The following is a 16,336-nucleotide window of genomic DNA, read 5'->3' on the forward strand; positions in this document are numbered from 1 at the left end:
ATACCCATTAAACTGTATCACCCTGGTCTGTTGCCAACTATTAGGAAATTACCCCAGCAAGGAGCATTCCAAAGAGAACTTGCAGACAGGCTCAAGCTCTCCTGCAAACTGTATTAACTAAATGGCCATTTGGCTAGGGAGCAATGTTATAAATACTTAAGCTACAAATTAAAAGCGTGTTTGAGAGTTGTGCTGTCAAGCTAGTTGTCATCTTAGCTGCAGCATCACCAGTACATGAGTTTATTTCATAACTCAAACCTACAAATCCCACCCAGTGACCTATATTTGAAGTGGGGGTCTCTGGGAAAGTTACTGACGTCCCTTGAAATTTGCCAGAACCAAGCTAGTCCGTATGTATTTTAGGACATGGGACCAGATGCTTGCTGCAAGGCCCAATCCACAGCACCGGCAGGTGGCACAGCGCCAGGGGATCTCTTCCTCTGCTGGAAGCGAACCATGGTGCGTTCACTCAGTTTCTGGCCCCACAGGCGGGCAAGGCTCACCGCAGTTTGTCCCTCACTGTCTGGGCTCAGAGCTCGTGCCCCGTAACTAAGGAGCAGTTCAACGCAGTCACACCGGCCCGCGACAGCGGCAACATGAAGGGCAGTCCTTCCTAGCGGGGTTGTAGAATGCAAATTCGCACCTGTAAAAATATCATACATCGTCTCAGCGTGACAAGGCATACGGAAGGAGGCAATGCCACCTGCGGGCCACAACGCACAATTCTTTTCTGAAGGCAGACACAGTTTGGTTTAGTTGCATCAATGGAATTAACAAACCAGTCTAATGAACAAATGCTCCTGCCCTTTGCTGTCACACAACTGGATATTCTTTGTTGTGTCCAGCTATTGCTGGCTTTGCCACAGCTAAGCGTTGCCTTGACTTTTGCATGCAGAGCTCTCCCTTATTGGGAGAGGACAATGTCCTTTAACAGGGACAAACTGTGAGGAGACCAGGCTCAGGAACCTGGATTGAATGGAGCACCCTCTGTCAAGACAAGGTGGGATTTCCTCACTTTCAATGATTAAAAAAAAGTGATTAACAAATGTCCTTTCATTCAGGACAATCAAGTGACCTCAGCCGACCCAAAGGACTGTCCATTGTGCAAATGCAGATTTCTGGGAAAAGAAGGCTACAAAGCAACAAAAGCACCCAAATGTCAAAGCCATAGAACTAGTGCTTACAAACCTCGTTGCATTCCAGTAGCTGATAAAGCACTGCACAGGACTGATAAAAACTAAGCATTTCTAGATAAGAAAATGGCAACAAGTAAATGAGACTCAGAGGGAAGTAAAAAAATCAGAAATCCTATTTTCCAATATGAATTTAACACCAAAAGTCACTACACTTCGCAAGAACAGCAGTTTTTTTATTGCCTCTAATTCTACATCAGAATTGATGTGCCAAATACATTCTCCACCTCAAATACAAAACATGTGAGGCCATCTGGGTGAAATTCCATGGCCTGGGTAAGCAGGAAGGTGGTTTGTTGTGCAGTTACAGACAGAGAAGAACTGCTCTAGCTGAGAATATTACCATGCCTCAGGAGAAACTTGACAGTTTCAACATGACCTCTGTGGCTGGCAACAAACAGTGCCACGAAAGCTCGGTGTGCTACCCATTCCTTTTTCTGCTCTGGTCCCAGTAACTCTGCGTGTGGCGTGGTGCCCGCAGAGTCCTCCGTAACACCCAGGCAAGCTAGCTGCAGAATAAACACGAACCTGTTAGTCTCTTTCAAAAGAGTAGTCTGATTCTTTTAGGTATCAACAAAGTCTCATATCCATGCTTAGGAGATGCTTGCACACTGCATAAACCACTCCAAGAGCAGTTAAATAATACCTGCTTATTTCTTACTCTTCTGCCCTGTGTTGATTCTCTACTAGCTAATGATGTTTATTCATAGCCATCCCTTGGAGGGAACACTAATTTAGGTTTTCCTTTCACAGATAGTTATTAAGCACCACAAAATCTTGTAGAAACTGTTTCTTTGCAATGCTTGTCCTTCTCTTAAATTTTTTGGAAACTGACCTGAGGTTTTGGACAAAGAGGACAAAGAGACAGTGCTGGCCACATAAGCCCAGGTTCCCTAGGAGGGAGGTGAGACTTTGGACCTCAATTCCAGCAGACAACTCACAAGCCTAAGCTGCCTTGGGAAACAGTCCTGTATCACATTCTTTTCCAGAAGGAGCTTTTTTTTTTTTTGTAATAAAGCCAAACACATCAGTTCTAAAGCACTGCTCAGAGTCCTCTTAGGAAGAACTTTCAGTTGCCTCATGCCGCTGTTCTTCTTGAGAAACCATTTTCCATGTTGGGCTGCATCTTCCACAGTGCACCATGGTTTTCCCATCTAAGAAGTGGAAGTGCTGTACAGTTATTTCTTGAAAAGATTTTTTTTTTTTCCATTTGAAAATCAACAGTGTCAACAAGATTTCTATGGGGCTTTTATGCCAATACACCTTTCATTTCAAAGGACCCATTTGTCTTTGTGGCCCATCCTTCTGTTTCCTGCTCTACACTGAGCAGGATGAATCTTTAACACATACAGAACTCAAAACACAAGGGAAAACAAAACAAAACCCTTAATTTGCCCAGTAGCAAAACGCAAGCCATTTGTGGCACGAGGCAGAACAGCTGCTTGCCAGTGAACTGCAACACAACAGTTTACAAAAGGAAGAGAAGAACCTTGCGGTATCCGTTTGCAGTGGTTGGGGAAACACAGAGTAACAGAATGTGATTAGCCAGGTTGGAATTTGGCCAGGGCAATGGAGATAATGGTTCTTTACGAAAGGTGCCAAGGGATATTTCATGACCACATCTGTTCAGGCCTGAAGGTTTACAGTACAAATCAGCTGGAGTACCCTGTGTTTCTGCTGAGACGTTTCAGTCCTAAATGAAGAAAGCAGCATGCCCTCCATCAAAGCACCACAGAAACTGTTTGTTCTATGAAAAATCAAAGCTTTCTTACTAATCAGACTCGACGGGATCGCAAACTCAAGAAGGTCTGTAAGCTAACACCAGATCAAGTGGCTGAGACAGGGAATGTCTCCTGACTCTTGATTTTGATAGTCATGTGTCGAGTCCCATTCTTACTTGGGAGTCAGTACAGCCAGAGCAGCGTTTCTGTCTCTGATCCTCATGATAACAGACAAGTCACTTGGCCTCACCGGAATACCCAAGAACAGATAATCTCCATCTTCTAATGACGTTTTAAGATTAAAAAAAGGCTTTGTTTACATACAATGTTTTATTTCTCCTATGTTTTCCCAGTGGGAAACACTGGGATCAAGTATCTTTTGTTAACACATCAGAAGGGTAAACTGGCAGGCAGCTGAATAAAAAATGCAAACATTTTTTGGACATCAGGATAAGCAGGGACAAGAAAAGTAATCTGAAAGTATATTCGCATCAGCGCTACAAAAAGTTGTGAAACTGAAAAGAACTTGAGCTCCAAGCGTATACGCTGTTTACTAGTAACAGCAAAAAGAAGTCCTATTTCTAAACTGAACAGACTGCATTAAGGGTTGACGACTCTGTTTTGGATTACCAGCCCCCTTGAAATTACCATTTTCATTGCGAACTGTTGCAAGTTCCACTAACCTACTTAATTTGTATGGCAAGTCTCTTCCATTAAACACTTCCCTGCTATTTGCTCTATGAAGTTCTGCTTTACAAGAGTACTCGGACCTTCAGCAATACGCTTTTAGCGTTTCCACATACAGTACCCCACCCATTCACTGAAGTAATGGAATCAACCTTCATAGTCTCTCCTTTTGCAGCAGCTGCCACAAGCTCCCCCCAGCCATCTTGTCGCCAGATGCGCATTGTAATTGTTCCACCAGGGACAATATCGTTGTCCTTAAACGTAGACTCATCTGGCAGATCTACTGCAGGGAGTTAGAAAAGAAAAACAAAGCAAGTCAACATATCCTCAGAGAAGACAACGACCAGCTTAAAAAAACAAGTTAGATGGTGACTGAATTCTTTTAGCCATGCTGGTCTCTGATTTTACTGTCACAACGCATCAAGGACACCTTGGGTCCCGTTATGCTAAGGCTATGAAACCACAGATTCACTCCCAGCCTAGAAAAAGGCTACACTATATACTGCTCTTGGGATAATACGGCTGTAACCCACAGAAAGCTGCAGTTAACATGTTAAGTACCAAGACTGCAGCAGAAAAAGAGTTAAGTGCATCCATGCACATGTGGTGTCTTTATTCTGAAAAGCAAGCACCAAATTTTTTTGATCCGAGAAAGCAAATAGTAGGAAGAATTGTTTTAAGTATGTTTAAACAAGTTTCAATGGCCATCTCTGCTTGTCACCTCCAAAGCCAAGTACTCCACCACCACAGATTCAGCTGCTGTAACAGGGTAAAACCACTGCTCCACACAATTCTAACTGCAGAGAGGTGGGCGAGAGCTGCTGGAGCTGTTCTAGGCTGAGGTGAATCAGCCAGGTACTGGCATCGGCTGTTCACAAGCCTAAGCAGGAACTTGTAGGTCAGCATTTGCAATCTCTAACCTAAAGAGATCCTGTTGAGTAGACCATTATCTTTAAGGACTAGGAAGCAAAGTTAAGCGTTAAGTCAAGAGCTGAATTCCAACTGCAGTGCAGTAAAAAGAGGAAAGCAGAACCCTGACCTTCATCCAAGACCTGAACATAGCCATAACTAGCAGGTAGAAAGATACGAGTAAACCCCAAGAACCCCAGAGGTTACAGATTCTCACCTTCATCCAAGTACTGAAGCCGCTGGAAGTGAAGGGGGATCCCAGTCAACAATTCTAAATGGGACCTGAGCATCTTCAGAGCCAAATCATTTTGGCATCGAGGCAGTGAAAAGATTTCATTAGTTTCAGCCAGACGGAGCTGGACACTAAAGGTCCGCAGGGGCAAGGAAGGCATGGTGATGCAGCTGTTCCTGACCAGAAGTTTGAGAGACTTTGAGAGACTCTTTGAAAAACCTTGGTATCATTACAGGGACAGGGGTCTGGATCTGGCAGTAATTCCTCCCTCCCCTGGATATACCTCTATATCACTAAAGCCCTCCATGTGTAGATCCCCCTGTGTGTCACAAGCATGTTACAGTACCCAAGCAGCACAAACTGACATCACAGTACAGTCTGCAAGTGTGATGTAACAGCCTATACAAACTTACCAGAGACCACCACAGAAAGTAACGCACCAAACTTACTTAGAAGACAAGCAGTAGAGAAGCAAAGTAGTAACTTGGGTAAATACCCAAGGTTGCCCATATTTTATGTTCCTATTTTCTTTATGTTAAAGTCTAGATCTCAATCTACATGTGTAGTCTAATGCATAATATAAAGAGCATACGGTGGTTTAATTTGTGTTTCCAGTTTACTGCACAGGGGTATTCTGCCCTAACTCAAAGCCTCTGGGCAGGCTTTACCAGGGGTGCAGGGACTGCTTATTCTCCTCGCTTTTGCATCAGCCAACATCCTGCGGGCGGGGGGGAGGTCAGGTATGCTTTTGCAGCAGCTGGCAGAAGCTCTAGAGCACAAGGATGGAGCAGCCAGCGAGTGCCTCAAACAGCCAAAAGGGCAACTGCAGCATCAGAGGATATAAAAGACTCCCGAGATTAGAAGCAAAACCAAACAGCCAGGCATCAGTTATTCATTCCCCTACACACACACACTGCCCAGGATCTAACAACTGCACAGAGTTCAATAATGTAGGATGCCTGGGAGCAATGCCACGGGGAAAAAAGTGTCCCGAACATCCTTCCAGGCTGAAGTCTGGAGAGGGGAGTATTTAGAAGATCTGAATGCCACTCTCACCCAGCACACACAAGTTCTCTTTGTTTAAGATACAGTTTGGACAGAACAATTTTAGTTGGGAAGCACTTTTGGCATGCACACTTCAAGGAAAAAGCAGTATTTCAGTGCACAGGGTGATGAATTCCACACTCAACCCTGGTTTAAGAGGTGACAGCATTTATGCCAGGAAGATGTCTCCTTAACCAGAAGAATACACTCACAACCCACTTACAAAAGTCAGTTACCACAAGTTGGTTTATAAAACAGTCACAGGATTTATTGAGATAAATACAAAGTTACACAGATTCTCTGACAAATGAATGACACTTCCAGAGTGTCCCCACTTGATGGGGTTCTGAACACCACTGTGTGCAGACACAGCTGCCGCTCGGGCAGCCCCCCGACCCACGCCAAGCATCTATCACGCACAAGACCAGCGAGCCTGGACTCTAAGCCACATGTCTAACATGCTTTGGATGACAAGTGCTTGATCATTTCCTACAGCATCCAAGCAATATTGCACCCACTAACATTATTTTCATGTTCCTTAGCTAGAAATGTTTAAAAGTGATATTCTTACTGCTTTTGTGAAAGTGGATCAACTACCTAACTTTGCTCCATCTGGCTTTTAAAAATACATATTTTTGCATAATTTAAACAACCCAGAGAACTGTATGTGAACACACCGCTTTACTCATCATTGCATACATTTGTCTAGTACAAGAGGTAAAGTGCAGTCTTTAGTCATGCTGAAATCATTTCTAGTTTAAAACTCAACCAAAAAAGACAAACCTTGTAGAAGGTAAATCTGTTTAATAGACCTGCACATTGTTTACAAAAAACCCACCCCAAAGCTATGTCACCCCCCATTACTGCATGCAACTGTCAAGTTTTAACAAAGTTTTTAAACACCCTATTGAAATCATATCATTTAAAGCAGACATGATTTCTGGAGCCAGAGAGGTACCAAAATATTGTTAAAAACAAAATAACTTTGTTTAGCCTTTTAGTGAACTTTTATAGCTGGTGGCTTACTGTTTACACACATTCTAATTAAAAATTCTTACTGAACACTAACCAAACATGCCAAAACACACGGAAGCTTGTGTTTTCCAGTGGATTATTGCAAGTAAAGGTAACTATTTAAGATTATCTGACAAACAGAAACCTGGGTTGGGTTAATGTTCAAAGTATTTAATTTATATACAGTACATTTCAACCATACTTACATATACACACTCTTAAAAAAATTTGTTCAGTGCTGAGAAATTTAATGAACTGATAATGAAAAACAGAAGTAAAACCTTGTCAGAAAAGCCTTAGAAAATCTGAACTGTTAGAAAATACCAGTATAATGCCAGCATTAGAAAAAGGTATTAGAACTAGAAAAAATTAAACTTGAGGGGTCTTTTTGTTAAGAAATTGCAATCATAAAAAGTCTGTACTGTAGAAGCATTTGTTTTAAATTATAAAAAAATGTAAAAAATTAAATGTAGAATGTTGTAGAATTTACAGAGTTTATAGCGTTTGCTGTAATAGAAGGAACAGCAGTGGCATATTTCTGCCTGCAACTTCCAAAAAGCATTTTGTGATCTCACAAGAAAACAAATTGTTACAAATACTATACATATTATAATACAAGACTAGTTAAACTCATACAAAACTGAGCACTCCAAAAGTACAGAACCCAGCTGAGGAACCTACTTGCTATATTGCAGACAAGCCAGATTTAAAACAAAATAGAAAGGAAAAAAGTAATTTCTGTAAAAACCTTCACGCGTGTGAACTACTTACTAGTATCATAATGAAATAGGGGGAAATATTTACACAGGTCTGTTTATGATAAAGTATTGTGTTCACAGACAAGAAACTAACTGTTACTACATGAAACCATTTCTTTAGTATTTAAGCATTAGTTTTTTAACAGGACAAAATTCCAATCCACAATCTAAACAAGTAAGACTTGTATTTTTTTCCCAGGCCCCATATTTGTCTGCAGATTTGGGACACAACAGAAGACGGGATCCACCACCAAGTATTAGCTTTACAATTTTTCAAGCTGGTCAGAAGCTATCAGACTTTAACAGAACTGCATTCTATCTGTATATTCTTTTTTTCTTCCAAAACAACTGTTTAAATACACAGAAGACATCCTCCTTAAGCTTAAGGATCTCAGTAACCTTCATTTGTCGTTTGCCCCAGGCCCTACCATACAGAAGTTATGGAGCAAACTGCATCAACACCTTTCCCCTGAACATTTGTTACTTGGAGTTTTTCAGAATTTAGAGGCCCTTTGTTTCTTAGGAACAAAGTAGCAGGCTGTTCGGGATCTGAACATTGGACCAGGTAAAAGGTATTTTTTAGATGAGGTGTGTATGCAAAACAAACAAAAACTGAAGTCTGTAAAGTTCTGTAATACCTACAGACACAGTACATGCTGCAGGATCCGAATCCCTGAAATGAACTTTCCTAGGGCAGAATGAGTAGTGCTCAGTTTGGGGAATTTACAGTCTACCTACCACCACAAGACCCAGCAGTAACAAAACCAAACATGTTAACACCTGTAACAATATAGCTCAGAAACAACAAATTAATAGAGAAGTCACAACAACATACAAGGAATCTTGAGCTCTCTATGCTTTGAAAAAGTATCACATTGAGTAAAAATAAACCATGCCTTAATTCTAGCAGAGTAACTACTTTATAAAATGAAATGATTTTTGAGCTTTTTTCCACTGATGAGGAATTAAGTTCTTCATCGTTTTTTGTTAAAATTCAAAACTATTCACAAATATACACTTTTTTCAGTTAAAATATAATACTTGAAACAATACAAAAACTACAGTAAAAGTGAGGAAAGGTATGTTTGCTATAATCAGGTTTTAAGATTCAGAAACCATTTTAAGCTTATAGCAGACTGCTCTACTACTGGAAATGTTTTGTTAAAAAATGTAATATGAATTCCAATTACACTGAAACACTGAGTGTGGCATAAGACTTTACACACCATACTTAACTGCAGGTGAGATCAGACTTACCACCCACGTTTACAAAGAAAAAAACAAAAGGAATTACTCATGCATATTAGACAGAAACACACACCTGTAGATGAAATGTGGTCATGAAATGAAGATCGTAACATTTCTCAATAGACCCCTTCCAGCTCAAGTAGGTAACAAAAACTTTCTTATTTGTCCTCATTATTGATACTAACCGCAAACATAAGGTGAATAACCCTTCTGATGTTCAGATGTTACTGCAGAACACATTAGTTTTGCTTTTCAATGCTAGTATTGTCCATGTGACCCTGCCTTAGTTTTATGGTGGCAAAGAAGGACACATCTTGATCTCTGTCAGACTGCAGGGCTAGAATGGTCTCTTCCGCAGCTTCTAGATGAGGATTGCCAATGCTTTTAAAATAAGCTAGAATAAGGGGAGAAAAAGACAATTTTCATCAAAACCAAAAGAATAAACCCTAGAGCGCAAGTAGTGCAGAAATAGAGAGAATGCCAAAAACATCTGGGGTAGCTCATCCAATTTACAGGCTCCTTCGAGAAACTACAGCAAGCTAAGGAAGCTGACAGAAAAAGAAATATGCTGCTTCCAACTCATCTTATTAGGTACTTCAGTATATCTAAAAGAAATTCTTTTTGCTGAGCCCTAAACAGAAATGCATCAACAAGTCAAATCAAGCTCAGGAAGCTGCCACTGTACAATGCACTGTAAAACATTCTCCATACTTTATTCTGAAAACAGATACGAGACGAGATTTCTGTGCATCTTCCTTTGAATAGAGATCAGCTGATTGATTTGTTTTTAAGGAATTGTAATACAGGAAATTGTAGCAGCACACAAAATTGCATTCTTTCCTAGTACAACTGTTAGCTTAAGACTAAAATGAACAAGAGAATCATTCCAGAAAAAAAGGTATAATACTTCATCTGAAGTACCCCAAAGACAACTACTTCGTTAACATAGAAGTTTGAAATATATCAAAATAATCTAATGTGATGTTTAAGAAAAATGTATTTGCCATACACATCTCAGATACCAGAAATAACCACCCGCAGCAACAGCCGGGCATTGCAGTGCTTGGCGCTCTAACGAATGACGTAACTGCCCTCTAGCGGACAAAACGTGACGTGTATCAGATTATCGATACCGGTGTCGGCCCTTTAGGGATGACAATCGAATATTCTAACGCAGAAAAAGCCACTACAGTACACATTCCTAAACCCATATGCCTAAATCTGAATTCAAGTGCAGTATCCCAGGTTACAACGTAGAATTCTGTTTTCAGTATAACCAGAACCAAACAGCCTTTTCCCAGTTGAGCCAATTTAAGAACTGCAGTGGCAGAGGAAAGGCAGCATTCATGAGACCTTCATTCTTTCAAAGGAAATTAATGACCACACCTTTCTCCAATAACGTCTGCCTTAGAGCCTTGGCGAGCAGAACCCTTACATTTGGCACAGGATCTGAAGCAAGACTTAAAAGACTGGGGAGTAAGTGTTCAACAAATTGGTCGACAGGCATACATTCTTCTTCTACTACAGCCTACAGGATAAACACAGAACACAAGAAAGCAAGATTTATGTTAAAAATACACCATTTGCCATTCCTCTCCATCTTGTCCTTAATTTGGCCTGACTAGTAAAGAAAGTCAGTGCTTAACTCTGAACAAATACACACAATGTTGGTGAAGTAAGTACAACCTTTGAAATACTATTAGAAAAACATGTCTTACTGTTCTAAAATTCATCTGAAGATGACCCAACAAGAGCAGATAACTTTTTCAGCAATATTTTAGGAAATACTGCTCTCTTGCCTTTCAACATCCAACCCTTGCTCCTCATTGCTAACTGAAGTAAGCGTTTTTGGTTTGGAGGGGGAGTACAAGTGGAAATAAAGAGGGAAATAGTTCCCAGCATCTAGCACCCATTGACAGTTTGAAGAGCTCTTGTGAACTTTTATCCTAGCACATCAAAGAATTACAAAATGCATCTCAGTTTAGGACTTAATTCTTGACTTTGCTACCAGGATACCTGAAAGTACAAGGATCAGCTATTTCTGCTGGAGGCACAGAACAAAACAAGGACCCCAGCTTCAAAGCTGGAGAGCCGTGTGCTAATCCTGAGACCAGACCAACTCTGCCACTGTCTTTTATCAAGCCACAGAATCAGAGAACCCAAAACTGAACAACAACAACAACAGAGTCCAAATTTCCATTTTGCCCACATTGCTTTAAAGCCTCAAACTGGCTCCCAACTAAATGTCCCAAAGTAAATAGAAACAGAGAGAGAGAAAACATTCCAACCTGACAAATGAAGGCAAAAGCTTGTCTTCCAACCCACTTGGAGCAATGACGAAACCGTACCACAAGTTCATTAATGAAATTTAATCCCAGCGCATTTGCACTGTTTGCGTAGAACTTCTGTAGTATTGCTACAACCTGTGAAGCAAAGGAAAGGGGAAGGGGAAATGGAGGGAGGGAAAGAAGAGATGAGACTTAAGTTGTAGCCCATAGAAAATTAAAAAAAAGCATAATTTCATTTAAATTCTACAAAGGCGGAGACCAAAAACTGTATTCAGTGTAATCAGCTGTGCTTGCAGAATTTAATAAATCACTGGGCTTATTCTGGAGAAAAGCAAGCATAAGCTTTAAAAAAAGCTGTTTGTTCAGGTGAAACAAAAAAACATTAAAAGAAATTAAAACCACCATTGAAATAATGCCCCTTTCCATGGTGCCATGAAAAAAAAATAAGAAATTGAAGGAATCTTCCTACTCATCCAGGACATCTGTGGGATGATGGCATTATCGTGAAGTTCATAACTAATTCAGTCAGCTTTGAGGAAAGATCAGTAACTTACTATTAACCCCCGCCCCACCGCAAACTGGGGGAAGGTCTCCCAAATCTTCTATATCCTGGTTTTCATCCAGTTGAAAACACATTTATCATTCACATACAACCAACAGAAAAATTTTAACATCTGTGGAAATCTAAGCACTCAAAATATTTAATAAAGTTTCCATTTCATTTTTTTCCATATTGTTTACCACGTTTACCAAAACATATCTGTATTCACCCTACTCATCTGAAAGAAAAACGGAATGATTTCAGGTAGCCCTCTCGAGGATCATTTTCCTCCTCTCGGGAAGTGAACTAAATCCCCTACCAGTTTGAAGGAGATCCACCGAACTTCTGAAACTTTATCGGAGCAGAGAGTTAATGCAATGTGTCTTAAGTAATCATAGACATCATTGGGATTGTAGAGTTCCAGTATCAGGATCAGCTGCCTGAAACACAAAGAAAGTGATTAACTCCAGGAAGTGCAACACTAACCTGCTCTCATTACACCATCTGTTAAACATAGGGAAGGATCATTTGGAGCCTCGAAAATACCATGGTTATTACAAAGCACTTGAACGGTTTGTTCTTCACTTTACTTTATAAAAAGGCGAATGCACGTATTAAAGAGGTACGTGCTTTAATCCATCAAGGAGTCCAAGAGAAACTTTCATCCAAATTAGATGTACTAATGAATCAAAATTATCCCAAATAATAACAAAAGCTAACAACAGAAGTACAATGAGAAGTTTTTTTGCAAACTTCAAACCAATATCCTGCACAGGCTTGCAAAGTACAAATGGAAGATTTTTTTTGGTGTAGAAATCTGCATTTCCGAAAGAGGTGTACACCTAGGAACTGCACAGAACTCATGCTAGCCACACCACTGGCAGGGTGTTCCCAGCAGCCATGCACAAACCAACCACAAAGCAAGAATCTCCACTAGGTGTCAGGGAGCTGCTGTACAACGTTCTTGCACTGGAGTGAGATTTAGTTTGTTGTGCCAAACTACAAAGGGAGAGTAAACCCTCAATAGCCCAAATAAAGCAACGAGATAAACATGAAGGTCAGATTTTAGCTGCAAACTACGCCTAGAAACGTTCTTTGGGTGCTTCAACAATCAACAGGGCTTGTAGAAAAAGAACTGCAGGATGTTACACCCAGTCATATGGAAATATCAAACAAATAAGCTAATTTAAGAATTTTTTTTCCTTTCATACACGTTAGAAAAATGACTTTGTACATACATTTCACTGATTTTTACAATATAATAATAACAATAAAATCCAAAACATCACAGAATGGTATCTATCAGACTGTTATATTTCATAAGCTGCAAGCAAACCAGATCTCCATTTTGATATAATCCCAGACATTTAAGTTTCAGTCACACTCGATTACAACACAACTTGCCAACCCCCCTCCCAACTCCAAAAACAAATTTTAAAAACCCCAATAGCCAATGGCTTTTAAGTTCAGTTCCTTAATAAAGAATGGCTGCAATCTTTTAGCTCCTAACTAGGGTGTGCTAACTTCTGAATGTAATTATTTCCAAGTTAGTAATGTAGAGTAAAAATCAGAAGTTAACAAAATTACATACTCTGCCAGCTCGTAACGAAACCTCCAGTTCCTGCTGTTATCAGTCACCACAAATTCTTGAAGCTGGTAAAGATACTCTCGCCTTTTGTCTGCATGAAGTAACTAGGGGAAAAACGTTAATGTTATAAGAATTTTAAAATCCAATACTTGCAGTTCTCTGGTGTATTATTCTTATTTGCACCTACATCCATTTCTCTACGTGACAGCAAGTGATCATTCACAAGATGCTTAATAATAATTGCAATCAGATGGGTGCCTGGACACTAAAGATTGACATCCAAAAAAGCAGATTAAGTCATCACTTTTGCAAATGTACCTGTCAAAGCACCATCTCTGGGCATAAGACTAAGCAACCAAAAACTAAGGATTTGTGTTTACTATGCAGCAGCCCACCAGGATCTGCTCTCTTCTCTCCCAGCCCCAAAACCAAATTGCTAATGGTCCAACTTTCCAGCTGGACTGCACAAAATACTAATTCCTTGACAACAGCTAGGAGCTTTTACAACCACATTTACAAAGGGTTTTCAGTTTTGGTATTTTGTTGGGATATGAGACAGAAGAGAAGAGAAGAACTTTAAAAAAGCAATAGAAACACACACAAAATGGCAGTATTGCACAAAACTAAACATGTAATTAGACTTTGATACCTGCACATCTCTTTAGAAAACTCTCTTAATGTAGTAGAATAAAAAAAAAAAATTATCTTGAGATATTAAATTATACTTTCCTACCTTCAGGAAGTCATACAGATGTTTAAGGACACCAATACGGACTTCATCCAGATCTTTCAAGAATCCATTGAAAATTGGCACCAGATCAGCAGCTGTTAGCTGATCCCCTAGAATAACTGCTAGTTCATGTATGGAGAAAGCTAGCGTCCGACGTACCTTCCACTGCAAACAGTTTAAAAAGTGAACTATATTAGGCACCATAACTAAAATAAGCTTTTGAACTACACCTATGTGAGGGCCAAGAGCACAGAAGAAACAGGGCTAGTTACACAGCAGTAGAAAATGTTAATCATATTTAAGAAGTGTGATTTAAATATTGAATTTTACATTTTTAGTGCACATTTAAGCCTTATAAGAAAGTATACAATGTTATAAATTCAGTGCAACAAACTGAACAAAAGAGCTATTCAAAGTCTGATTTACCATTAAAAAAAATTTTTTTTTTACCTGTACATCTGATGCCAGCGTCTCATATGTATCCTTCAGGCAGTGCCAGTTCTGCCTACCCAGTGTTAAGGCCACCCCAGGAAGACTATACGCACAGTGTTTGGCTATTTCAGTATCAACAGTCTGGGCTCGAGCTGGGTCAGTCATTGACAAGTACTGGTCTAATAAAGGTTGAGGTATGATATCCTATAGATAGAGACGGTACATCAGCAACACACACTTTCCTTTAATTTAAGATCAGCAACACACACTTTCCTTTAATTTAAGATCAGAAAGAAAATACACCTGTTGTGCTACAGTATTTTCTTGCTACCAACCAGCTGGCAGCTAAACACAGTGGCAAGACGCTCCCTTTGTGGGCTAGCTTTACAAAGCGTAAGTGACCCCTATAATTATTTGTCCTCTCAGGCGTATAAAGCAGTCAGCAATGAACAGTCATTACTACTTTATCAACACGTTGCATCAAGCCAAAGTGAAAATTTTTTCTTTGCTGAAGACAAACAGTAAATGCAGTAACACAACAGTATAGTCAGCACCTAGCCTGGTTGCATATATGGCCTGTAAGGCACCAGTAAGGCAACAGAATTCTAACTTTCCAATTTAAAATGGGGTTCTCCTCAAATGCCTACAGCATTTCTTCCCATTCTGCAACTGATCAACTGCAGAAGCTATCACTGTATTAAGGATGATATGAACTGTATCGAGCACTCCACTAAAAGCAGTTAGATGCTATTTTAATCACCTGTAATTTTGACTTGTCATCTTCAGATGGTGGATTATTTTCTTGCTCTTTCTTTAAAAATACACTGGTTCCTCTGTGTTGTTCCTCAGAGTCCTGTAAAAGGACACACTAGCTAGTGACATGAATTTCAAAGCATCACACTACAGAACAAGTCAGATACCAAACAGCCTTTTACAGACAAAGCCTTATTCAGCGTGTTTATATGACTGAGTTGTACACTTAGACATACACTGTTAAGACCATAGCAGCAACAAGGGGAACAGTAGTTAGATTTACTTCTAAAAAAAAACAATCTAATTTAACACAGTAAATGTAAACAGTAAAAAAATAACGTTCCTACAGCTTTTGTATGGTTACTTTTACTATACTCTTAAATAGTTTTTACTCTTGGCGTGAATTTAAATTCTATTAAACAAGACAGCTTAGCAGTTACTCCACGTCAGTCAATACCATGATAAAAGCTTTACTTAATTTCGAACATGCTGCTGGAAACGTCCCAAGCCTATCAAATTATGAAGCGTACATCTCTCCACAAATATCAACAAAAATCTTCAAAAAAATTAAAAAGTTTAAGAGATCAAAACCATACAAAGTTCAAAACTTCACACAGTATTTTGTATTTTATATTTTTGTTCATACAGGTTTTATGTGCAATTTTTGTTCATAGACAAGCAGAACTTTTCTTTATATTTTACAATTACCTCCAGCAACATTAAATACTGTAACAACAATTCTTTTTACTCCTATCTGTACACTACAATCAAGAAATAGCAACCAGGAACTGTCTATGTGTCACTACCTGATTCAGCCTCCTGTCTGGAGATAAAAGACTAATTTTAGATTAGTTGCAGAAAGAGGCAAGACTGTACTTGGTACATTTCATCTGAAAAAACCTACTGCAAAATTTTAACTCTGAGGTAATCTGCGTGCAAACAGAACTAATAGCCCTCAATAGCTTTTCTTTTTCTTTTTTAATTAAAATAAGTAGCATATGATAGTTATGGTGTCGCGATGTTCCAAGGCACTAGATCAGAAGTGGGTCAATTATGCCAAGGACTACATGAACACACACAATACTTACCCAGCAGCTAAGAATTTCTTTCAGACAGGGAGCACAATGCATACTTACTGTACTCTTCAGTATTCTGGTGGTAGACTGGTCACTGATGTTATCCTGGGAAGCAGGGGATG

The 16,336-nt window shown here is 39.6% G+C and overlaps 2 protein-coding genes across 2 annotated transcripts in view; both read right to left on the minus strand.

Annotated features, from left to right (window-relative positions):
* Positions 1-359: 359 nt before the first annotated feature.
* ANKRD60 (ankyrin repeat domain 60) lies at positions 360-4,902 on the minus strand. The gene is made up of 4 exons (XM_010287769.1): positions 4,728-4,902; positions 3,754-3,884; positions 1,537-1,702; positions 360-730 (listed from the first exon to the last, which is right to left on the minus strand). The coding sequence occupies exons 1-4, from the start codon at positions 4,900-4,902 to the stop codon at positions 360-362; spliced, it is 843 nt and encodes a 280-aa protein (XP_010286071.1).
* Positions 4,903-8,924: 4,022 nt separating this feature from the next.
* Positions 8,925-16,336, minus strand: part of LOC104621313 (serine/threonine-protein phosphatase 4 regulatory subunit 1-like) — a 17,346-nt gene continuing 9,934 nt past the window's right edge. The window contains exons 10-18 of the mRNA XM_010287766.1: positions 16,275-16,336; positions 15,146-15,238; positions 14,404-14,589; positions 13,957-14,118; positions 13,227-13,327; positions 11,955-12,075; positions 11,095-11,229; positions 10,193-10,334; positions 8,925-9,200 (exon numbers count right to left, since the gene is read on the minus strand). The exon at positions 16,275-16,336 is cut by the window's right edge and continues 186 nt beyond it. Coding sequence (XP_010286068.1) covers positions 9,046-9,200; positions 10,193-10,334; positions 11,095-11,229; positions 11,955-12,075; positions 13,227-13,327; positions 13,957-14,118; positions 14,404-14,589; positions 15,146-15,238; positions 16,275-16,336 — 1,157 coding nt within the window. The 3' untranslated portion in view covers positions 8,925-9,045. The remainder of the gene's footprint in view (positions 9,201-10,192; positions 10,335-11,094; positions 11,230-11,954; positions 12,076-13,226; positions 13,328-13,956; positions 14,119-14,403; positions 14,590-15,145; positions 15,239-16,274) is intronic.

Source organism: Phaethon lepturus, unplaced genomic scaffold (genome assembly GCF_000687285.1).
Source record: "Phaethon lepturus isolate BGI_N335 unplaced genomic scaffold, ASM68728v1 scaffold22995, whole genome shotgun sequence".
Classification (NCBI taxonomy): Eukaryota; Metazoa; Chordata; class Aves; order Phaethontiformes; family Phaethontidae; genus Phaethon; species Phaethon lepturus.